The 25,232-nt window shown below is 47.6% G+C and overlaps 1 protein-coding gene across 16 annotated transcripts in view; it reads right to left on the minus strand.

The window, feature by feature from the left end:
* The window catches only part of TEAD1 (TEA domain transcription factor 1), a 274,130-nt gene that overhangs the window by 36,733 nt on the left and 212,165 nt on the right, over window positions 1-25,232 (minus strand). For 12 of the 16 annotated variants that reach the window (XM_021076972.1, XM_021076983.1, XM_021077034.1 and 9 more), the window contains 6 exon segments: window positions 23,196-23,207; window positions 22,236-22,370; window positions 20,840-20,886; window positions 19,907-19,968; window positions 18,818-18,942; window positions 2,365-2,538 (listed from right to left, as the gene is read on the minus strand). In XM_021076972.1, the coding sequence (XP_020932631.1) occupies window positions 2,365-2,538; window positions 18,818-18,942; window positions 19,907-19,968; window positions 20,840-20,886; window positions 22,236-22,370; window positions 23,196-23,207 (555 nt within the window). 16 annotated transcript variants of the gene reach the window in all.

Here is a 25,232-nt window from a genome sequence, read left to right on the forward strand (position 1 = left end):
ATTAGGAAAGTCTTTTAAGTACTGGGGAGCTATCGAGTTTACCAAAGAGGATCCAAGTTTTCCAAAATTCTTATTTTTACTTGAAAGCTCAAATTTTATTTTTGGCAGCAAACACTGTCAGCTGTTTACTTGATGTAGTCAGCAGTCTCATTGCATTCATTTTAAATTTCATTATGTACTCCAGATTCAAGATGGAATAAACCTCATAAAGGACATTCTTGGTGTGACTGATTCTTTTTTTCTTTTCTTTTTTTTTTGGCTTTTCTAGGGCTGCACCCATGGCATATGGAGGTTCCCAGGCTAGGGGTCTAATCGGAGCTGTAGCCACCGGCCTACGCCACAGCCACAGCAACGGGGGATCCGAGCAGTGTCCGTGACCTACACCACAGCTCATGGCAATGCTAGATCCTTAACCCACTGAGCGAGGCCAGGAATCAAACCTGCAACCTCATGATTCCTAGTCGGATTCATTAACCACTGCGAATCAGGAACTCCTGATTCTTTTTTTTAAGTGTGCATACAAACCAGCCCAATTGATCCAAGGCTTTAGCAGTTTTACCCTATTGCGTTTGAACCACCAGTGTACCTATCCCCAGAGCCCAAAAGGAAAATAATGTCTCAGTGTCATAAGGAAAGCAGTTTTGACATGGTTGGCCCACTGAAAGGATACCGAGGAACCTCCTAGGGGCCTGCAGGCCACACTTTGGAAACTGCTTTGTTACCATATAGCAGCTGACCCCAGCCACCCCCAATCACTAGGTGGCAGCACCAATTTAGAAAAAGGAGGTGACTGTTAGTGGGTTCTCAGGTTGTCCACACGTTCCTGAGAATATTAAGTAGAAGGCTACTTCCACAATCCAAATTCAATACGGAAGTATGAAAAATAAAACCCAGGTACCATGCAAGGATGAAAAAGGAAAAAAAAAACAAACAAAAAAAACTAAACACATTAAATGTAATCTGTAAATTTCCTCCCAAGGAATTTAAGACATGACTTTTTCCTTAATTCATCTGTTTGTTCCCCCATTTGCTGAGCTTTTTTTGTGTAAGGCACTGGCTTAGTTTCGAAGATATGGACTGACAGACTGTGTGGCCAGGGTCCACAGGCATGAAGCAGCCAGGAGACAGATTAGAGGCACTTTAGTCAAACTGATCTGATTTCAAGCCCCAGATCCCCACCCTAGTGCGGCCAGTCCTTTGTAATCTCTGAGTCTCTGTTTTCTCGGTTGGATATGAGGCAAATTCCACTTAACACTAGGAGGGCTGGATAAAATGCATGTAAAGCATATGCGCAGCTCTCAGCCCACAGCGGGCAATCAGCAGTAGCCACGCTCTGAATAAGGCGCCTGGAGATAGCCGAGCCCAGAGAGGAGTGGGATACACATGCAAGTAATTATGACATGGGGTGGGAAGTGAGTAACTGCGAAATGCGATGCGACTATGAAGAATCAATGGTCTGTTTAAGTGAGGCTGGTGCTATAATAAAGGGGCCATGGTCTTAAAGGAAGGAGGGGCTGCTGACCTGGTGGGAAAGGAGGAAAAGGGGAAGAAGTACATCCAGACACACACAGGGCCAGGCAAAGGGTGGACGGCAGGAAAACACCTGGAACTAGCTTGTTTAGGGGCTTAAGTGCGATGTGAGGAAGTGCACACACATGCAGCCACTTTCTTTTTATGCTCCCCTTGACTGAGGAGTTATAAACCTTCAGTACCAGGAGGTCCTCTGTTCTGAGCCCTCCACACATGCACCTTATCTTATGCCTGCTGTAACATCCCTGACCTGAGAGTCCCTTGGCTTGAGCCTGCCTTGTGAAGAAGGGACAGCAAAGCTCTTCTCAGAGGCCGGTGGGGACACAAATAAGCCCCAGCAGCTGGGGAGATGTGCTCTTGGTGTTTTAGAGCACAAATGAGGCCCTTACTGGGCAAAGCCATTTTGTATCTTCTCTGACACTTACAAAATCTTGAAGCATGTCTTCTTCTTCCGCCAAGCCCCTTCTTTGCCTCAGGTCCTGTGCTCCATGAAATGCATAGGTCGCTTTGCTTCATGGAGTGAGAACAAATAGAAAGAGTGGTCTAGTGCCTTACGACTGCCACTGTGACTCTAGCCATGTGCAAAGTTCCTTGTCATCCTCACATGTGAACTCTGAAGCCCAAGGGGCCACATGTCTCTCTTTGGCAGGGACAGCGAATGCCACCTGGGTCACCACGTGGATGTGCCACAAGCCAGCACGAAGATGGCCTGGGGTTGTTGAGTCTGTGATGGCTTGGCGATGCTGCAGATCAGTCAGTGTGAATCCACAGCCAGTGCACAGCACGCGACCATTCAGACAAAAATCACTGAAATCACAGCAAGGTCTTACTCACCCAGAATTTTACGAGGAAGAAGGCATTTTGAGGGCCCTTTCCAAACAGTTCCTTTAAGCCACCTTTCTTTTCAGGAAATTTGTCATAAATCTGACGAATGTCCACTGACTCGAGCAATGGGTCACTGTAAGAATGGTTGGCATGCCCAATGTGCACGAAGAGGTGTTTGTTGTACTGTAAGAAACCAACAGAAACATTCCCATTACAAACCCTTTGATCGACCTGGGACATGTGCATCTTGAGCTGGATAAAGAGTGGTAGCCTTGAAATCCCAGAATTCTGCCTTGGAGAGCCTCAGGTCTGTGCCTTCAAAAAGATGAAGATATTCAGAAGCGCCATTACAGCTTAGGGTGAAAACAATCATTGTCTATTATTGCCAAGAGCATATATTTTCCCAAATGCCTAAAAAGGCTTTCTGTAGACACAGCAGGGAACAACAGCTTAAGTTATAAGTTACCCATCTATGAAAGCAACAAACAATTCCGTTACCCAGTTTCATGTGACTTAACTGAACATGACAGTGACGCCCTTTGAGCCCATCAGTCACAGTGTAAGCCCAGTAAGAAGTATGGGTGTGTACAGCTAACACGTCCCCAGAATGCACTTGTCACTCTAGCTCCCTACCCACCTACCTCTTCCAGTAGGAATAAGAAATCTGAGTGTTTTCCTCATGAGTTCCCCTAGTAATCAATCTAAAACTTCTGCATAAGGGCTGCTCAACACATGACTGTCAGTGCAAAGTTAGGGTCGAGCGTATACTTCATGGGAAGGATTCATGGTACATGGCTATACAGGACCAGTAAACAAAGAATAGCAGAGGAAAGAAAGAAAAGAAAAGAAAACAAAAGAAAGAAACAAACAAATCAAAACCCTCTTAAGTCATTTAACTTACAAAGGAAACCCTTTCTTCTCTTGACTTTTGGTATAAGATATGATAACTGGACCACAAAGAAGTGTGCCAAACCAGTTGGTTCTCACCCAGGCTGCAGCAGAATCACATTTGAAAAATCAGCAATGTCTAGGTCCTACCCACACTAAATGGGCATCCCTGAGAATGAGACTGGGCATCAGTAATTTTTAACGCTTCTTAGATGAATTCTAATATGGAGCCAAACTGGAGAACAGCTGGCCTGGACTCTACTCCAGACACTCCATGACTGTCTCTCTTGATGAAGGGACAATAACACCAGCCTAATATGATGCAGACAAGGATCTGGGGTGTAGGGATACCAGGGAGCCCAGAGCCCCATAGGGTTCATGAGAGAAACCTATGTCACTATTCACCCTGCTGTCCCTATTCACTTTTCAAGTTTACACTGGCATTTTTCCAACAGAGTCCTTCTGAGTATTAGTCCCACAGGGAGTGAGAGAAGTCCCAAGTAAAAGAAGGCTGCTCCAACTTTGTGCCCACTGCAGACTGACTATGGTATTGGTTAAGTCTCCCCAGTCTCTAAACACAGGGACACCCTACCTGCTAAGGGTGCTATGGGGTTTAAATGAGGTACTCCCAGAGTTCCCACTGTGGCTCAGTGGAAACGAATCTGACACAGGTTTGATCCCTTGGCCTAGCTCAGTGGGTTAAGGATCTGGTGTTGCTGTGAGCTGTGGTGTAGGTCGCAGACCCGGCTCAGATCTGGCATGGCTGTGGCTGTGGTGTAAGGTGGCAGCTGCAGCTTCTATTTGACGCCTAGCTGGGGAACGTCCATATGCTGCCGGTGTGGCCCTAAAAAGACTCAATAAATAAATAAATGCAGTAGTGCATATTAAGAGCTTACTACCACACTGAACAAAGAGTAGACACTATTCTTATAAAACCTCTCTTCTTTGAGGTTCATGGTGGACATTCGCATGTTAAAAGCATTGCAGTAGAGAAACACTGTTTAACTTTCCATAACCCAAAGCTTCCCAAACTCATTTGGACATAAAACCCTGTAAATGAACCCTGAGGAAGTGCTGGTTTACATCCATGACCTGTTATCCATGCTGTGGTTCTCCGGCCACAATGATGAAGGGCAGGAGGCCAGTGCCCCATTTGACGCCAGCTGTCCACAGAACTCACATACAGGAAGTGTGGCAAGGGCCCAGCACCTTCTGGGAGAGGGCTAAGCCCTTCTCCTGCTCAATGGCAAAGTGCTATCTTTACCAAGGCTTTAAACCCCCTAAAAGGTATCAGGTGAAATGAAAAAGAGGAACTGTGAGCTCCACGTGGATCCAGCCTGTGTTCCAGCTGCCTAGTAGATTTCAGGATGGACTGAGACCCACACGCTGCCAGGCAGAAATAGGATGTGCTTCGCCAGAAGAGGATTTTTAAAATAAAGTGGAAGCTACTGTCATGTTAGGGAGGTGAGGTTATAGGGTGAGGTGGAGTGCCTCTGATCTTTTTGTAAATTTTCTCAAACGTTGTCACATCAACTTTTTAATTATAGGCAAACTCAAGCCCCCAGAAATGTATGAGGCACTGCTGCTAAGGCACATCCAGTCTCATCAGTGGGTTAAAAGGAGGACAAAAATAACACAGGTGAGGTTGGGAGCAGACACTGGTGCAAGGCCCTCAGAGATGAGGAGGTACATGAGGCAGGCCTCAGGTCTGGTCCTCTGTCTGTCCCCTAGTCACCCACCCATACAAGAACAGAGGGCAAAAGGTGTTCCTTCATTATCCAGCCATTATTATTAATTATTATTTATTTTGTCTTTTCTAGGGCCGCAACCACGGCATATGGAGGTTCCCAGGCTAGGGGTCTAATTGGAGCTGTAGCGCCAGCCTACGCCACAGCCACAGCAATGCAGGATCCAAGCAGCGTCTGCAACCCACACCACAGCTCATGGCAACGCCAGATCCTCAACCCACTGAGCAATGGCAGGGACCGAACCCACAACCTCATGGTTCCTAGTTGGATTCGTTTCCACTGTGCTACGATGGGAACTCCTATCCAGCCATTATTATTGGCTGTCTGCATGTCCATCTGCCCAACCTTAGACTAACCTCCACCTGCAGCAAGCTCTCAGCCCTACCCAGCTCTGGGAGGCACCATTTCTCTGATTTCTTGTGCCACTTGCAGGCAGCAAATTTATGGGGGGAAAAAATAGAATACAAGCAGAGCCTTGAGGACACCTGTGAGGTTGAATCAGTCTCTCACTGAGCACCTCTCAGCTCTTCGACTGCGTCAAAAGAAAGGACTTATGTGTTGTTCCTGGTGAGAGAAAAAACAATTTGCAACAAATGTAATTCTTAGAACGACACCTTAATTTCACTGGAGAGAAAGCTGGGGACATAGGCAAGGGTCCACGGGGTGAGGTCAAAACTGCTGAAATTCAGGAACCACAGTCGGGACCTCCAGGTATTAAGAGATCAAGAAGGTGAATGGAGGGTAAAATTTGCCATTCTTCAACAGGGCAACATATAGCTGAAAATCAAGGTGCTGAGTGCGTTGCACTCTGGAGCCAGACAAGAACCTGAGATCTCACTTTCCTCCTATGTGCAATGGGGATACAGGACTGTCATACAGAAGAAGTTCGAAGATGAAAGGAAATAATGCACAGTGCGTGTGTGGCACAGGGCCTAGCAAACGAGAAATGTTTGATAAATCATAGCTGCTAAGATTACTATTACTGTAATTTATTATTACGTGAGATTAACTAGATCCTGGGGTAGAAGGAAAAGAACTTCCTTGCTTCAGCCAACCTTCCTGCTTAGCAAAGAAAAAATAAACACAAATAAGCCAAGAGCAAGTTCAGCGGTTCATCATGGCCCATTCACTTCAAGCTGCTCTCGGTGTGGGCCTCTCACCTGTGCCTGAAAGAAGAAAGAGAACTGTGTCCATTCAGTGTTACATACAATGTGCTTTCTATATTAGTGACCTCGGGTATTCTTTGCCTCCCAACGACACTGTAGGTGGATTTTCTTAATTTTTTTTTTTTTTTTTTTTTTTAAACAGATGAGGAAATAGAAGCTCAGAGATGAACAGACTTGCCTGAGGTCACACATCCAGGAATAGTCCTGGAGTTAAGACTAAAGCATGGATCTGTCAACACCTTAGCCCATGCATTTGCTGCAAACATCAACCGCACTGTCTCCAGAAGAAAATATAAAAGCCTAGATACTTCTAACGCAGATCGACTTTTTCTGAAAGTTGATTTGAGAAAAAAGAAAAAAAGCTCAATAGTGTTTTCACAGTTCTGAGAAGTGAAATTAGAATTCGGGACAAACATAATGATTCACAGATGCATCAGATAGTCTTCAAAGGTTTCTATTTTGAGGAAGTTACCTCTGTGCCCAAGAGGCTGAAATGAATTGAGAACGGGCAGGCTATCTTTGCCAAAGGAAATCGGGCACTGCCTCTCTAAGGCTGGTGACTTGAAACCAGACCCTGACTGTTGGCATCTGAGTGGCTTCATCCCTGCCAAGAGGTGACTTTGTTTCTAAGAATACAAAGGACTAAAAGAAGGTATCCTGGAGGCCACATCAGTAGGACAAACAGACCTCCCTCTCTCCTAAATTCAGTTTGGGTAGGTCGGGAAGCCTTCTGCCCCCAAATCCTAAAAGCTAAAAAGAAGAAATCTACCTGATGTGCCTGGGTTCAAGTGTTAATGAAATTAAAACTCTAAAGCGCATTTGCTGAGGCTTTACTTCCCTTCCTCCCAGTTCTCCTAATAAGGGAAGAAGGCTAGGGTGGCTCCCTCACTTCTCTTTTTCCTTCCCAATTAAATCCTATTCTCTTCCCAGTTGTGGTGGTTTCCCCCAAGCTAAAGATGGAACAGTCAAAAAAGCACAGTTTTATTCTATAGGGCAGAAAACAAATTACCTGCAAAAACAATAACAAAAAAAAAAAAAAAAAAAAAGAAAGAAAGAAAATCCCAAGGATTTGGGGGAACATGTAAGCAGGAACAGAGGGAATGCCACTGAATCACATACACCAAGGCCTAAGATTGTATTTCCTTGATATTCAAAATAGCATTGGCTTGTTCAATCACAAAAAAAGTCTCCTAGGCACTCAGTAGATGTGCTATCAATATATCAATGACAACAGCAGAAAAGGTATTCTGCGTGTGCCTTGTAGGGATTTTAGCAGAATAAGTCAGCACACTCAAGGTTCATTACATGGCAGGCACTGTGCTGGGCACAGGAAATCCATGAGCTAAGAGGACAAAGTCCCTCTCTTCCCAGAGGCTACGGAGTGACTGTACAGAGCTCAGCCTCTATAGACAGACTCATGTGCTGCCTGGACGCAGCTTTTGGCAGGAAGAGCTCTCTGCAGGAGGCTCTCTTTTATCTTGTCACTAACCTTAAGCCAGGGACCTCATGCTCTACTCATTTCCAGCCCCAGCACACCTTTCACATCTTTTGATCACACAATACTTTGCCTAATCTGCTGGGTTCTTTCCACAGATTAAAGAAGCAGAAAGGAAGAATAAGTCATTAGCAGATGACCAGATCGCTTTCCTAGCCTCCCCTTTCGTGAACAAACTGGGTGAACAAGAGAGGATCTAAGGGAAAAAATCATAAGCCGACCAGCCTGTGCACACTGGAGTCTGATCCCCTGGCTCAATGGTTAACTGAGATGTCTTCCCCTTTTCCCTTTAAAAATCTTCATGGCTGAGCAGAATCTTCAGATTCATTGCATCCACCACCTCTCCAGATTGTTGGCATTATGATTTCTCTCTCTCTCTCCCCTGTATTGATTTTTGAATGGCGAGCAGCAAAACCTGTGTTCAGGAACATGCCCATTAAATATATGTTCTCAGAGGTCCCTACAGAGAGAGTTGGGGGTAAGGACTGTCAACATCCCCTTCACATGACTTAAATCCCATGATTTGAGTCAGTATTCACCTGCTCTTTTAATATGGATATCCTTATTCTCTAGTACTAAACACCAGTGTTATTTCCATGAGCAAGGAAACATATGTGGAATCCACCTTGAAAATGTGAATGAAACTTCATAAGCTTAAGATGAAAACCAAGTTACCCATCACATGTGAGAAGAGAACACACTCTCAGATTTGTAAGGTTTCAGAAAACTGACCTTCCTTGCAACTATTCTCAGGTAGCAGTAGGATATGTTCTTATAAAATGAGGGAGTAAATCAAAAAAGAAGGGAGATGAGGGACTAACCCAGAAGAGAGCTAGAGGAACACACGGGCCAAGAGCTAGGCTGCTGACCTGGACAGAGCCAGCGCAGTGTGGACGAGGAGTGGAAGGCTCCTGGGGGATGTCGCCAAGGGGACAAAAGACCTCAGAGCCCTGACTTGTCTGACCATCTGGAGAAGGGTTTGAGAATTCTGTTAGAAATATGGAGGATCAATTGTGGAAGTCTATGAAAACTGAAGAAATAAAAAAGGGCAATGACAAACCTCACAAAAAAGTTTTACAATCAAGAAAATGGTTCTCATATATCGCACATTAACCATGCTATGTACAAAATTCACACAGGTTTGTAATATAAATACTGAGTGTTAATTAAACCAAAAAATTGTGATATAAGTATACGGAGGTTTTTGGGGGGAGGGGGTTTCATGTGCTAAATCCAGAGAGCTAAGTTCAGGTCTTCCACAGTAAGAAGTCAATAAAGAGCATCTAAAATCAATGGATCAAAATACAGAGTATAAGCATGTTCCTCAGAAATATGGAGGTAATATACAAAGCAAGGGCTGGGGAGTTCCCGTCGTGGCTCAGTGGAAACGAGTCTGACGCAGGTTCGATCCCTGGTCTCGCTCAGTGGATTAAGGATCCAGTGCTGCCGTGAACTGTGGTATAGGTCTCAGACACAGCTTGGATCCTGGGTTGCTGTGGCTGTGGCACAGGCCGGCAGCTGCAGCTCCAATTCAACCCTTAGCCTGGGCCCTTCCATATACCGTGGGTATGCGCCTCGAAAGACAGAAAAAAGAAAAGAAAAGAAAAAAGAAAAAAAGCAAGGGCTGAAAGGCTTCAAGCAGCTGTCCCTAAGGAGTAGGACTAGAGGGGTGGGAGATGGGGTGGGGGGGATGCAGAAATCGCTGCTTTTCTTAATAGGTCCCGCATGGGGTCTGATATGGCTTATAAACTGTGGGTGGAAAAAATGTATAATGTGAGAGTTGTGACTTAAGTTTTATCGGGGGAAAAATGAGGACTATAGCCCGGGAGACAGCCTCTCAGGGAGCCCTGAGGAACTGCTCCAAAGAACTAGGGGAGAGGTCAGTGTTATGTATGATTTTGGTGAAGGCGGATACGTGCAGTCGAGCACAGGTTTTGGCAGAGGGCTGCTGCTAGTCATGAGGAGTAGATATCACCGATAATGATTTTAGTGCTTTTCTAGATAGGAGGAGATGTTAAGAATTTAGGCTCGTAAAATCTATTCCTGAAAATATCTAGCTATCTGAAGGCCTGTTCTGCCAGTTTTCCCAGAGCACAGAGGGCCTCATTCCTGATCTCCACCCTGAACCCTTTCAAGGTGTACTGAAGGTCAGCGACTGCCATGGCTAGTGACTTCATCCTTGTAGAACCAGATGGCAAGTGACAATTTTTAGCTGGCAACACAAAGCATATCTATAACTTTGTTAAATTAAACAACCAATCGAAAACTACCCTGAACCATCATAGAGTTTTGTGATGAAAGCAAGGAAGTACAAAGGGAAACAATATTGAGTCCTGCTTCAGGATGTCTGTTTTGGTTGGACCCGAAGTTCCCTGGACCCGAAAGGAACTAGGTCAGATTGCAGAGCCTTCCTGTGACTCAAATACTCAGGATGACTGAGCAGGAGCCTGGACCCTTGTCTTCCTGCTGGGTTCACCAAAAAGACTGATGTTGCACCAGCAAAATCCTGCCTGGACTGAGACATCCTGCAGCTCAGCAGCCCCCAACACAATCTTAGCCCACAGGTTTCTCTTTGGACTTGGGGAAATGCCCATTTTTCTCTTTTCATTGCTATAATCCCTCCCATTATTCCTCACAGCAGTCATAAACAGTGATAAAGGTAAATGTAATCCTAAAAGTGTCGAAAAGTGACTTGCAGTGGGTTATTCCCCTGGGGGAATAAGAAAGGACGGTCCTCCCACCGAAAGCTGCTCTAAGAGGTCACTTTCTCTTTTTTTTTTTGGTCTTTTTAGGGCTGCACCTGCGGCATATGGAGCTTCCCAGGCTAGGGGTCCAATCGGAGATACAGCTGCCAACCTATGCCACAGCAGTGCCAGATCCATGCCATGTCTGTGACCTACACCCAGCTCCGCACCCCCCCCCTGGCGACCATCTACTCCCTGCGCATAGCTTCCCAGGCTAGGGGTCCAATCGGAGATACAGCTGCCAACCTATGCCACAGCCACAGCAGTGCCAGATCCATGCCATGTCTGTGACCTACACCACAGCTCACGGCAACGCCGGACCCTTAACCCACTGAGCGAGGCCAGGGATCAAACCCACAACCTCATGGGTGCTAGTTGGGTTCATTAACTGCTGAGCCACGACAGGAACTTCTAAGAGGTCACTTTCTTTCCTGGTCTCTGGCTTTCCTTCTCTCTGGTGCATAGGGAGGCTGTAGGGAGGAGGGCTGGGCACCAGACTCCGGGTCTGGGTCTGAATCCTGGCGCCGACACCATTTCCCAGCTGAGTCATCTGGGAGGGGCGCTCACAGCCTGCTCTGCTGCAGCTTCCACGGCCATGGCTAACAATAGTACCTACCTAGAAGGAGTGCTACGAGGCTACAATGAGATACACATGGAAAATACACAATGCTGTGCCTAGCACATAATTTGATATTATGATTACTGCTATTATTATTTCCATCACAATGTTTCTGCACTTCGAGTGGAATGGCATGAAATTATGGCTTTTTCTCTGACAGCAATGAAATGGAAACACTACAATTTAAAGCAGAAATTAAGAGAGGAAGTTTCAGACACATTAGGGTGTTCCTACTGTTCTGAAACTGCGTTAGGTATTGTAACGCAGGGTGGCTGAGGTGGGGGTGACATGCACACGAGGCCCTCAGGGATCTGTCCCCTGGATTTCCCTCAGGCGTGTCAGTGAAGTCTTTCCTCATAGTAAGGCTGGAGCAGCCTGAGAGAGTGTCCATTACTGCAGATGAGACAGATGAGAACAACTCTCAAAGTGGCCACTGGGGTTTAATTTTCTTTTCTCTTTTTTTTTGAAAGGGCTGCCCAGAGTCTCATGAGTTCCACTCTATTTCAGAGTGAAGTGACACAGCAGTTCACTGTTTATGGAAGAGGAAAGGCAAAAGCCCTGGGAATCTGGTCCTGGGCATCTGAGCAGCTCCCTAGGAACACGCCCCAGCTCTGCACTACACTGTCTGACCTGAAGATGGCAGTCTTTCCCTAAACGTCTTCCAAAAATTCCAGGTATTTGAAGAACGCAGTAAAACCTTGAAAAATGACTGCTGTCAAATAATACCAGAAGAAAAATTATAATCCACTTAGGAATTTAAAGAAAGCAAGACAAATAACTCATGTCAGGGGAAGGCTAATGTACAAGTTGAAACAGAACAAGGACAAATCACCTACATTTGCTTCCTGTTATGTTCCTGCCTGGACACTCTGCTCAGACACCCTAGCCGAGTGGGTGGGAGTGGTTGCAGGACATGCCAAGGAGAGGGACCTGCACAGTCAGCCCCTAGGGGAGGGGCCTTCCAGGGTTCACACTCTAGCAGGCTCTCTTCTTGGCCATCTGCTCAGAGGCACCACCTCTGTTCTAGCTACTTGACCCCCCAGTGCTGCTTCCTCCCTTCCCTTGCTGAAAGATGCACCACTGGGAACAAGAAACCAGGAGTCAATAAGTCCTTCCTTCCTGGATCTCACAGGAGGCTGCACCACCCTCACTCCCACCTCCTGCTTTCACCACCATCTCCACAGAAGGGCTGCTGTTTTCCTAGAAAGACGTGTGTCTTCCCCACAGAAGAGAGAAGTGCAGCTGCTTAAGCCCACTGGCTGAGTGCAGGGACTGCGACCAGGAAGACAGGCGGGTAGGGTGCTGACCTGCCAAGGAAAGCAGATGAAGCCTGGACGGGCCTCTGTGAAATGTGTATAAAACCCAGATTTCCAGATGCTTTCAACTGCCTCATCCCTAAACGGTCATGAAGAAAGCGGGTTGAGTGTCCAGAGAAGCTCAGACATGGAGAGGGAGCCACCCACTGTGGCTACAAGAGGGCACAGCTTGGGGTGGGGTGAGCTGACAGGACACCTTGGCAGTCTTGCAAGACAGGGTGGGAAAGGCCACACCACACCCCAGGAGCCATCACCTCCAGCCCTGGAAGACACTCCATCTCCCATGTCCTACTGAAAGACCACATGGAATAAAACACATCAGAAAAACCTAGGAGAAGCATAAACACTGGGCACAGCCACCAGTCAGACCTGCTGCATGCAGTCTTCCTCTGAGAACCTGGAAAGCCAAGTGGGCTTCTGAGCATTTATTCAAAGCACATGATGCGTACATTAACAACGCATGGGTTAGAATCCAGGCTCTGCTCTTTCTGAGCTGTGTGGCCTGAGGCAAATTACTTAACCTTTCTGGGTCTCAATGTCATCATCCAAACAGAGATGATACTGGGTCTGCTCATCTCCAGGGTCAGCGTGAAGGTCAAACGAAACAAGAAACCTGACAGTTCTGTGTGAACCTTAGGGAGCTACATAGATGCTGGCACGCAGGTTACCTATTAATGAGAACTGCACACAAGCCATGAACTGAGGAAAAGAGGATTTTTTTCTGAAGCATCAGAAATCAAATCCCCAAGAGCTGTTCCCCATGAGTACGTGACTCTGCTCTGAGATGTAGCGACCACCTTAGCAGGCACTACAGGGCTTAGAAGCTACTCCAGAGAAAACTTGTTCAGCACCACTCTGAACAGGATACAGGCAAGGACCCTCCAGGCAATCTGGAAGTGAAACCTGGCTTCTGATCTTATTTCTCCAATCGAATCCCCTCACAGACCTCCCAGCCCTTCTTTCTGTCACGGGCCTCACTCACCAATGTCGTATTTCCTGAGAGTTGCAGTGGTCACATTTCACAAACCAAAGTCAGGATCTGTGATCTGACAAAGGAACTTTAGTTGCTCTGTGAATTTAGGCCTTTGAAATGAAGCTATAAAAACATGAAAATCAAACCATCCTCGGGCCCACACCTGACCAGCTGCCCGTATGGAAAAGAATCAGGCTATGTGCAGAATGTATCTACAGAACTTTAGCGCAGGCTCCCCCTGGAGGGGAGAACTTGGGCTCCTGGGGCTGTGAAGATCGCTGACTCACCCCCTCACGCCCAGGAGGTCCCACGCTTCTAGCTGTTCCAGCCACTTAGAAATAAAGGGGCCTAGGACACTCCAGGTAGCAAAACTCTTTGCCTTCTGGTTGAAGACTTGCCATTATCCAAGCCTGGGCACCATTCTGGAATTCTCTCCTCCCGTGGAGCCCAAATCAAGTGTCTGTACTTTCCTTTCTCCAAATGTCCTGACCACCTTCCTTCATGGGCTGCCCAGTGTGAAGAGCCCTCTACACCCAGCCTGTGTTTGTCTGGGTAGCTGTTTTTGCATTTGAGTAATTTTTTTAATTTCTTCAAAATTACACCAACATGGGTAAGAATACAAAGTGAAGCCAAACCTTGGCACAGAAATCTCCTTGGCGGTGGAACTTGACAATGCACCTTAATGGTCCTGAGTCTGGCAGACTGGACATAAGAACAGTGCTTGTGTCAAATGCTTGGCATGTGGTGCTCGTAACACAGCTCAGCAAGCGCAGGCAGTTATCGTGCTGCCATAAATCGTGACAGTGTTTCCTACGTGAGCTGAGGTGTGCCCTCCCTGCTCAGGTTTTTTCTGTACCAAACATGGAACTTTTTGTCTTCCCTAAGACAGTGCCTCTTCAAAATCTAAAGAGAAGGATCTCCTGTCCCACCTACCCTCTCCATCTCCAAGCTTGCCCTTCTCTAGCGTGTAACTCCTACCTCACCAAACCTTCACACACTCTCTTCTTGCTCATAGCCCTGCTTGTTCTGGCATCCAAACCATGACAGGCATTAAACGGCACAACCTCTGCCTGGGAAGTCTGAACCAGCAGTTTGCCAGCTACAGAGCAGGATGTGGCTGAGCTGGGGGTGGGGGGTGGGCAGGGTATTGGTGGTACTAGAACCTGACCTGCCTTTGAGGGGGGTAGAGGTTTCCCCACTAGGCTTGATCAGGAAAATCACTTCCCATGCACACACAGGATTCAGCTTACAGCTCACCAATGCTGGGTTTTCATCTTTCTAAAGCAACAGCTGCCCAACTCAGGTCTCCAGGAACTGAGCCCTGATTACAGGAGAGGCTCTTTTAAAAAGCCCACCCTGGGTGGAGGATCTTGCACGCACTTAACACTCAAAGTCCTTTGATGTGCAACACTGAAATCATGTAGAAAGTGTATTTTCAAGCATTACTAACACTTCTAAAATAGGCTTTGTTTTTCAGATCTTCCTTTCTTCACCCTCTGCTGTTTTTCTCTTAGCTTCTAGTGGAGCCAAAGGTAACAGAGGGACTGACTTGCTGGTTCTCCACCAATAACAACAACCACTGACTTGGGGAAATGTCTGGTTTACACAGGATGCAGCAGGGCCAGCAGGGGGCGCTCATCCCCCAGAGTATTCTTCCCTTCATTCCTTAGAGATATGGTGGGCTACAGACTACGAAGAACATATGGACCGTCAGATTTTTATTTTTCATCAGATACATATGGACCAGGTAACCTTCAGTTACAGTTTCAGGATGTGGAGTCAACAGACCTAGATCTGAATCCCATTTCCAAAGTCAGCTGGACATAGCTGCCCAGCTAACACTGGGCAGCTATGTCATAGGGCTGAGTAAGATAATGCAGAGTGTTGGCTAGCACCACTATCGGTTACCTCTACTGGAGGGGTGGCAGAAGCATGGAGAATCCTTACGGTGGCAATGGCGACATGTGGAATCGGAAGAGTGAATTTCAGAATGACTGGGACTAAGAGAGGTGACTAATTGAAATGGGGGAGAAATAACAAAATTATTCAAAGCATTCTGACAAGTCTCAAACGCCAACTTCTCAAATTATTTAATACACGCTTTACTTTACAAACACAAGGTGCTGTTACAATGAACAGGTAAAGGCCCTTGAGGTCAAAGGTCACACTGAAAAAAACTTGTAGTATGTGAATGACTCTCAGACTTCCAACTATAGGACAATTTAAAATTATCTAAAATAAATTCAGCCAGTACATTTAAGCACATTTGGATATACTGTTTTTCAAATTCAACATCAAACATTAAGCATGTTAATTTGATAAAGAAACCAACAGCTTACAGATAACTAATGAGGCTCCTAAACAAACTCAACTTTGGATTCTTCAGATCCTACTCCTCTGTGATGGCTGAGGCTCACTGGAATCATGCGGCCATGGGCAGAGCTCGCAAAAACCAAAGAAAATGCATCAACGAGCTGGGTGCAGTGTGAACTACCTTTCATTGGTGACTTCCTTCATCCTTTTCACAGCCCATGAGGTAGATAACTCTATTTCTTTCTACAGAAGGGGCCTGGTGAGATTGCTATCTCACAGCCAGTCACTGGCTGTGGCCACCTCTGAACCCTTCTCTGCCTGAACTGGCTCCCAAGAGGACACAGGGCACGGAGGCACACTTGGGAGCAACAAAGCCAAGACGAGAACCTAGTTTGCCTAGTCCACCTAGTCCTTGGTCCAGGGTGGCCTCCCCTAGTCCCGGCTACCCTGGAAATTCACTCTCTAGTGGACCACATTTGTTACCACTGTCACCACGGAGGTCACGTATTGGAGTCCCACCTAAAGAGACAAACCTTTTCTTTCATCAGTACAAGGTCAAGTCTAGTTGAACCGTTCAGATCTTAGGTGTAATCCTGAAGGTGCATGAAGCATCTCTCTCTCTGGACTCTCCTCTGAGGACCCGGAGGCCCTGCCTTTCTAGACCATTCACCAGCTTTCCCTCATTGCTTTATAGACATCAGCATCAGCCTCTGGAAAGCTCTTCTCCCTTACTCCTCCCTGGCCCGCATCGATCCTCCACCTCTCAGGGTAGGGGCTACGTCTTTAAAGAAGCCTGCCCAGTCCCAATCATCCAACCATCACTCCCAGCGTCCAGTATCCTTCCTGCCCAGCAGTCACCACGCTTCACAGGGACCTCATGTGTGACAACTGCTTCGTGTGCCTTGTCACCAGACATCACCTTCCACAAAAGCAGCGTCAGCGGTTGTCTGTGCAGCACTGAGCCCTCCCTGGCAGACGGAGCGCCTTCAACATCCATGGACTGAATGATCAACATCCAAGTGCACATAAACAGAATGGACTGAATGAATCTAGCAGTGACTCAGTGTGAAACCCAACTGATACTAACAACAACAAAAAGAGGAACTGGACATTCGGGGCCCTAAAAGGTCCATAAGTGAAGAGGACAGTCATAGGCTGCCACAGGCTTCTCCAATTTAAAAAAAAAAAAAAAATTAACTGTGGTAAAACATTATATTTTGTCTTTAAAAAAAAATTTCTTTTAACGGCAGCACCCTCACGACATGGAGTCCCTGGGCTAGGACTGAATCTGAGCTACAGCTGCAACCTACACCACAGCTGCAGCAATGCTGGATCCTTTAGCCCACTGTGCTGGGCTAGAGATTGAACCCTTGCCCTGCAGTGACCCGAGCTGCTGCAGTCAGCACCAGAGCAGGAACTCCTATATTGAGTATTTTAATAAGGATAACAGCTAACAGCTTGGGATTTTGCTTCCCAGTGTCTTGGAGTCCTATTCCAAGGAAAGAAAGAGATTCCCTCACACAGGAGATACGCAAACTAACACACAATTCAAGAGACCTTCACCACTGGTGGTGGTTTACAGTAGTGAAACGAGTATCCTGAAACAGAGGATCTTGGCTCCTGGTCCTTCTGCTTATTGGCTAAAAATCCTAAGTCATTTTAATGTGTCTGGGCCTCAGTTTCTTTACCTGAAAAATGAGGAAAACAGAAACTACTTCACAAGCAGTTTGAGGGCAAAATGAAATAACCAAGACAAAGTACTCTGAGTTACAGAAAGCAAAAACACTAACGAGGCTAAGGCCCAGCCTTCGGCCAAAGAACCATCTATACTTCTCAGAAAAAAGAAGAATCAGGATGATGGTCTTTCTGCTTGTTTATTTCAGGGCTCCCACAGACAGGTATTTAAGCTCTCCCCATCGCCCTTCTTATAAAGCCACTCAGACACCTGGGTGATCCCGATGGCCTTCTCATCCCTGTTCTCAATGATCTCCTTTTCCTTTACCTGCCTCGACAGCCTAATTCGGGAACAGGCTCTATTCTTCCACCAGCTCCCCGCCTTCACGATTCCCAGACAGAAATGCCAGGGTCTTCGCGTGTCCACACTGGTGATGGCTGATGGAAGTCCCTCTGCCCATGGTATCGCCCCCATCTACCATCAGACACTTCCTCGGATAGCTCACCTCCGGTCATTCGGTACCTGAACTATTTATACACAGTGCACGCATTCATGACACTTTTCGATGGTAGTAGCCTGACAGCGAGGTGGCCACCACCCAGAGAGCATGGCACCTGTGCGCTCTCGGTAGCCCCCGAGATGGGTGGGGTGGGGTGAGGGAGAGAGCATGGAGAGGAGTTCGTGAAGATCCCCAAGACAAACATGATTTCTTCGTTTCTGCCTTGGTGCAAGGCTCACACTCACAGGCAAGGAGTGGGAGTGAGGAAAGGGTCTCGGGCTTGTGGGTGGGGGAGAAGCAAGGCTCACATATGTGGGGGAAACGGTGGGCCTGGCTGAGAAGCTGTGGGATGACAGGCATGAGATGGGGCAGGGGGATGGCAAAGAAGAGAAGAGACAAACAGAATCCAGATTTCGATGTTATCGGTATTTATGGTATTCTAGTGCATAGCATTCTACGTCAAACTGCTAACGTACTATTACTGTGGATTTTCTTTCAGAAAATAACAACTTGCCATCTTGAGAAAAAAAACAGCTTGGAAAAGAAGTATAGCATAACAGCTACATGTTTAGGCCTGAGTTTTAAAGATATGACTTTGAATCTCTAATCCACCAGATATCAACTGTGTCACTATAGGGAAATTACTTAACCTGTCTGTTTCCTCATGCATCAGACAGCACCTACTATTAAGAGGTTTTGTAAAGGTAAAATGTGATTGAAATCGCTTTGCTCAACGCCCGCTACAGGGTAGGGCTCAATAAGCATTACATTTTACCAGTTGCAAGAGCCTGCTAAGGTCCTTCTGTTCAGCTCCAATAATCCCTGGAGTTTGAGGTCCGGAGCCTCCATAACCATTCAGGTCTAAAGTTCTACATCTTTGTCAACAGAAATGTCTTTTTACTTTGTTGAAGGGCTGCTCTGCTATTCTTCTCAGGACTGTTTTCAGGCAGGCTACTCATCAGGCCCAAGGGCAGGGGAAGAGGAGCAAATCTTGGGTTCAAGACACACCTCTCTGAGCACACTCACCGAGTCCGGGTCTCGCTGCTGTTCGAGGAAAGCTGAGAATTCCACCAGGCGAAGTTTGGTTGTGCCAATGGAGCGGCCCTGCCAGGCTGGGACCGAGGGAGCTGGGGCTGACGCTGGCTCAAACCCTGAAAGACCAATCCATCATCACCTTAAACCTGGCTGCTTGCCTCCCCTCGGACCCAGGCTAACCTTGGGGCAGAGCCCTACAAAACAGACGACTCAGAAGGAAAGGCCAATAGGGCCCTCTGCCAGAGTCCAGCAGTGCCAGGCATGGTAGGTTCTGGCCACGGAAACCAGAGGTGTGGCCAGCCAGAGAAGCACAACGCACATGGCTCCCCATAAGGCTGGCCCGGCTCAGGTCAAGGGCCGTGGTATGAGGACACCTAGTCCTCGGCCACGGGGCTTTGCTGGGGACCTCAGCAAGGGTGATGGAAGAGAAGAAGTGGCGGCTGGCAGAGACCTCCTGTGAGACAGGGATGCGCGGGCAGTCCTTGGGCTCGTCCCTCTCCCTTCCAAAGGCTGCAGTCACCAGTGCTGCAGAAGTCCTCTTGGAACATTCCATGGTACTGGAGCAGAGGGCCGCATGTGATTGCACTGCAATCTGGGGGGTCTTTGATGAAGAGAGTCCCACTGAGTCTGTTCACGTGCATGGTAGGAGGCGGGCTGGCCAGGTGTGTGTTTTCTAGTTGGGCTTCCCTGTAAGCATTCCTTTAAAGAACAGTACTAGGAACTGAAATATACTTATCTAAGAAAGGGTGAAAAAGGGGTGAATCTTCCTTCCAGACTGAGATTGCCCATGTGGCCTGTTTATGATGGGGAAGGAACTTTAGCCACTTCCCCTTCTGAGGGTGACCCAGGTCCTGAGTGAAAGTCATCAGGCTTTCTGTTTCTCTAAAACCCATGAGAAGAGCTCCTGGGAGAGGACTGAGAGGAATCAGGGCCTGGGAGGGGACACCCCTATGACTCCCCTGAGCTCTGGGTTCATTCTGCCCTAAGGAGGGTGGTGGGAAGACAGGGGCACCCAAGGCTCTGCAAGTAGGGGGTATGTGTGGCTGTGGGACAGGGCCCAAGGGTCCTACAGAGACTCACCTGGAATGGGGGCCGTGACCGCCGGCTGGATGGGGTAGGCCTGCTGCACGAAGGGCTTGACGCTGGAGATAGGATGGAGAGAGTCAAAAACCACGGAGGAGTGGCAGCTACTTCCCAGGCCTGGCCCTAGCCTTCCAGGGCTGGGGCCTCACCTGGGGTCCTCCCCACTGTAGGGTTTCCTGCCTGCAGGTGATTCACAGCCCAGTAGAGCACTGCCAAGACAGACAGTTACATTGTTGAACTGTGAGGGCACTGGGGACCAAACCACCAAGCCTCATGCCAATTCAATGGGACCAGCTGGACCGGTCAGCCCAACTCCACATGCTGTGATAGGCTACGTATGAACCATTCTTCTCATCCCTGCAGAGACTGAGGTCAAGCGGTCACCATTTCCAGGCAAGGCTGGGGACGTGTCTCAGGCTCTCCTTTTCTAGCTAAATAGCTCCAGTTCTTTTGAGAATACTCAGGCAAGATTTCCATTCAGCTTCTATCCCCAGACAGCCCTTACCTTCCAGCTTACTGAGCTTGCTTCCCTGGCCTACCAGGCATCAGCAGAATTTCCTATGAGCTGCTCCCACCACAGGGAAGGCCGGAATAAAATGGGCTGTAGGATCACCTCTGCTGCCCTCTCTAGAAGGACCCCAGGCTCTACCTCCAAGGCCTTGAAGGGACGGAGACCCTCCACCTGTTGCTAGCTGCATGCCTACTAGTACTTAAGGTGGGAGTGAGGTGTTTACAGATCTCCTGGATTTGCACAGTCTCTTTGCTGCTATTGCCTCAGCAGACAACAGTGGGGGATGACGTTGGTGATCTCAGGTTCAATCTCTTCGCCTCCCAGCCCCCAGGTGGTCTGGGGCCAGAAAACCTCAACCTGGGGTGGGGTGGGCTGTGACCAGCCCCTTGCTGGCAGTGTTGGCCCCTCCTCAGACTTACTCTTGTGAGGATCCAGGCTGCCCTGTTTGTATCATTCCCGGCCAGAACTGGAAGGCAAAAGGCAAAAAGCTTCAGGGTTATGAGTTCACCTCAAAGCACTGTTCAGGACGTCTATGCACTGCAATCCCTGCTAAAGACAGTGGGTTCGGATCATCCACCAGCTGCAAAGTGGCTTTCCCTAAATGCAGATACATTGGCTGCTGTGCACAAGATGGCAACCTACAGCTTGCTTTAGCTCATCTGCTGGAAAACCTCCTTGAGGGTAGGGACCAGGCGGCAGCTTTTCAGTGTTCTTCTAACTTCCAAAAGAAATCTGGGTGCATGGCAGAGGAAACCTGGAAACACTCATCTTTCTCTTCCTCCCTCCATTCTGAAAAGCTTCCTGTCTGTCACTCTGCCTCCACAGCTCAAAGCATGGGGAGAGGACAAGGCTCTGTTCTGCCCAGGAGCTCTGGACAGCAACACAGACACCTCTTAGGCTGCGAGCTTTCCTGAGGCTTTTGGTGCCTGCTGCCTGCCTGCTGAAAAGGCAATATGATATAAAGGGAGCCAGGCAGCCCTGGCATGGCTATCCATGTGATTAAGATCCAGTTATCCCAACTCCTATTTTGTTACTAATTAACTTCAGTTTTCTCATCTGTAAAATGGCAATAATGGTTAAGAAGCATTTAAGATTAAGATGAGGATTAAATGAGATCATAACATTAAGCCAGCTTCTCAGCCTGTGGCAGCTGTGAAATGAAAACAGTACTAGTATACATTTGTCCCTTGAGGGGTTAGTTGCCATAAAGCAACCCCAAGGACACAGCAACAGAGACCAAGGGGCAGGAAAAAGAGCCAGAGAGGCAGATCACAACCTGAAAGGGTGCCATAAAAATGATACTAAACTGCATGCCTCAGGGACTAAAACCCCCTCCCTCTCCCTCTCTTCCTCTCCCCAGCTCCCTGCTTTCTTCCACTACTTTTTTTTTTTTTTTTTGTCTTTTTGTCTTTTTTTTAGGGCCACACTGTGGTATGTGGAGGTTCCCAGGCTAGGGGTTGAATGAGAGCTGTAGCCACCAGCCTATACCATAGCCACAGCAATGCAGGATCCGAGACGTGTCTGCGACCTACATCACAGCTCAGGGCAACGCCAGGTCCTTAACCCACTGAGTAAGGCCAGGGATTGAACCCGTGTCCATCTGGATACTACTCAGGTTCGTTAACCACTGAGCCATGATGGGAACTCCCGCTTTCTTTCATCATTTTGCACCCAGCATCCGTGTATCCCAAGGTGGCCTTTCCCCTCTCTTACACCTGAGCCAATCAACAAGTGCCAGGTGGATGGCTTGACGCTCAGCCTCGTGGACTCCATGTGCCCGGGGGCCATCATTATTGGCTCCAACCTGTGACTTACCCCCGGCGCCCCTGGGAAGGTGGGGCGTGGAATCCCGGGCAGCCCCAGCTTGTTGTGAATGGCAGTGGCCGAGACGATCTGGGCTGATGACATGGCGGCCATGTGCTGCAGGGCCTTATCCTTCGCAGTCTGATCCTTGAAGGTGACAGCGACACACAGACTTAATACACAATGCATGGCTACCGGGCAGCTTAAACAGGCACAGCCACGAGCACATGGACTAAAATACGGAGCCACAAAAGAGGCCGGAAAAGCAAACATGCACGGATAAATAAACACAGCCAGAAGGCTAAAACACACTCAACCTACCGTTTAACTCTGAACATTTACTGAGTACACCCAGTGGCAAGGTTTTTTAAAAAAAAATTTTTTTAATCCATTTTCCAACAGAATGGGAAGCCTCTGAGAAGAGTGGACAATATATTTATTTTTCCAGCTTCCGAAAGGAGAGGCCTCCTATTACTTCACATACTCGAGGAAAGGAAAAAAAAAAAAAAAAAAAAAAAGGCCCTGCTTTCAAGCACACAGATGGGAGGAGGGGTGAGAGAAGAGGCGTGGTGGTGGGTCTGGAGTAGGTCGCTGGTAGAACTCGAGGAGGCCCAGCCCTGTGCGCTGTCTAGGGCCACAGTCTCAGGAGCCACTGAAGTCATGCGCAGCCCGGGAGCCCTGCAGACACGTGGTGAGGAGGCTCAGAAGCAGTGGGGGGGGCGATGACGGAAGGGACAAGCAGCATGCTGGCGGCGGGGTGGGGCATGCTTTCTCAGGTATCTCCGACTGTGCTGATGGCCAGACGGGTTCTTTCTATAGCCAAGGACACAGGGGACACTACTGGGGACGTGGGTTCTCCTTCTCCTAAATGGGTCTTTTCTAGAAGAGCCAAGGCTGATAACACAAAGCTAGCCAAAAAGTCTGCCAAGCACAGCTAAAGTACAGAATACTAAATTCGGTGAAAATACTTACCATGCTTGTTACCTGGATACAACAATAAACAATTTGTTAAAAGGATTGCGTACAAAGGCAGGGTTATTTTTCTTCTTAGTTAAAAAATACATAATGTATACAAACACATGATACTTGGGTACAATAAAATGTGCAGGAGTGTGCGGGGGTTTTTTGGGTTGTTATTTTTCCCCCACATTTTAGGAGAAATATGTGACCCAGATAACTCTCCAGAAGGGCAATGACCAACAACCCCAACTCCCAACTCCTTTGAGCTGGTTCTGTCACTTCCCCAGTACAGATGGAGAAACGGTCAGAGCCCTGGTGTGGAACAAGCCTTGATGGAGCAGGCAGGGATTCACGTTCAGTAAACATGTCGAGGTTCCTAGCTGAGCGCAGGTCTATACAATCTACACCAGGCCCAGCAAAGCAGAGGCAAAAGGGTGACATCAAAGGAAAAAGAGCCCTCTCCACAGTTGCCATTCAGAGTTGACACTGAGTGAAGGTGAAGGGAAGCTTCAGGCTAAGACACCAGTACCAGCTAAGAGGTGGCCTCCTTGTTTATAGATTTACCCAAAGGTGATGAATAAACATGCTGAGGTGCCAAAGGCAAGGTCAAAAGGAATAGGAAAAGCCTACAAGCACTAGAGGGGTTCTAAGGAACATCAATCTGGTGCGCCCAAGGTACAGACACTACTTTGCCCCATAACTTGCAGAAACACCATGTGAATTTACAAAAAGCTTGCATTAATCCTTGAAAAAAGAGCCTACCCTTACATCAAATGTTTTATTTCATATGATTCTCTGGCTCTCCACCAAAAAATAACGAGCCTCATCTTACAGCTATTCAGGGATACACATAGTCATTAAGAGGATCTGTAAGGGCGTGTGCTGTAGCTGAACGACACCACGAGGGCCCCGGATGCCTGCAGATTGCTGGCCTCCAGTGACTAAAGTGCTGCCTTTGCTGCCACTGGTCAGACGGCATTTAGAACTGAAGCTCCATTTGCGAATCTGCTGAATGTTCTAAACTAAGGCTAGCTTCTTCTGGTAACTGTTTTTTAAAGACCCAAAATATTTCGGACATGGAAATGCCAGAAAAAAAGACACATTTTGAAGTCAGTGGAATTTTATGATTAAACAGACTATGTGTGTGTACAAACGCCCTACAGCCAAACTGAGCCTCATGCCTGTAGGGTCTCAGTGCTCTTCAGTCTACCCTGAGCTGGTCTGGTGTTCCACCTGCCCTGCCATCCCCTCAGAGGGTGATCCGGGTATAATGAACAGAAAATCTGGCTCAGTCACACTTTTTCTTCCCTGTCAAGAGCAACCTGACATCAATACAAGCTTGTGGGATTCTCTGCACCGGTCATTTTTGACGCTAATTCCCAAGCCATTTAACCCCTCATAAGAGGTTATCAACACCCTCAAGGTGATTTCTGAAACTGAAGGAAGGGCAGAGATATAACGACAGGTTCCTTCCCCAACCAGCTACAAGCCATACAACCTCTCCAGGGCCCAGGTTTGGGGAGCCAAGAAATTGGCAGCCCAGGCTTCTTGCCTGCCTGGCCGATGCACACTCTGAGGAATAACTATAAAAGAGCTGTGGGCTTGGCTCTATTCCTAAAGTATGTCATGAGGCCTCCCTCAGACCTGAGTTCTGTGTTTATGAAATGCTGATGACAGAGGCAGGTCTGCTCACCCAAATACAGAGTGTGTTTGTGCACACTTGGGTGGAGTGACCAGGAATCACTAAGTCCAGGTCCGAAGAGAAATAAGTCCCTACCTCTCCATAATCCACTTATTCTATTAGAGCTGCTTGAGATGCTTCCCTCTGCTAGGCTGATTGAAGGGTTCTTCAAAACATTCACGGAAGTTTGATACTTTCCTTTTTTAACAATCAGTCAATGAGGGAAGGAGAAAAGTCACCACCTATGCTGTTTATGTTACACAGCTTCATACACACAGCATTAGAATATGGTCTTTTTCTTTTGTTAAATAAAGCCAGGTTTGACTCTCTTATTACTTGGCATTCCACCAGGTACCCAAATGAAAACA

Source organism: Sus scrofa, chromosome 2, assembly GCF_000003025.6.
Source record: "Sus scrofa isolate TJ Tabasco breed Duroc chromosome 2, Sscrofa11.1, whole genome shotgun sequence".
NCBI lineage: Eukaryota > Metazoa > Chordata > Mammalia > Artiodactyla > Suidae > Sus > Sus scrofa.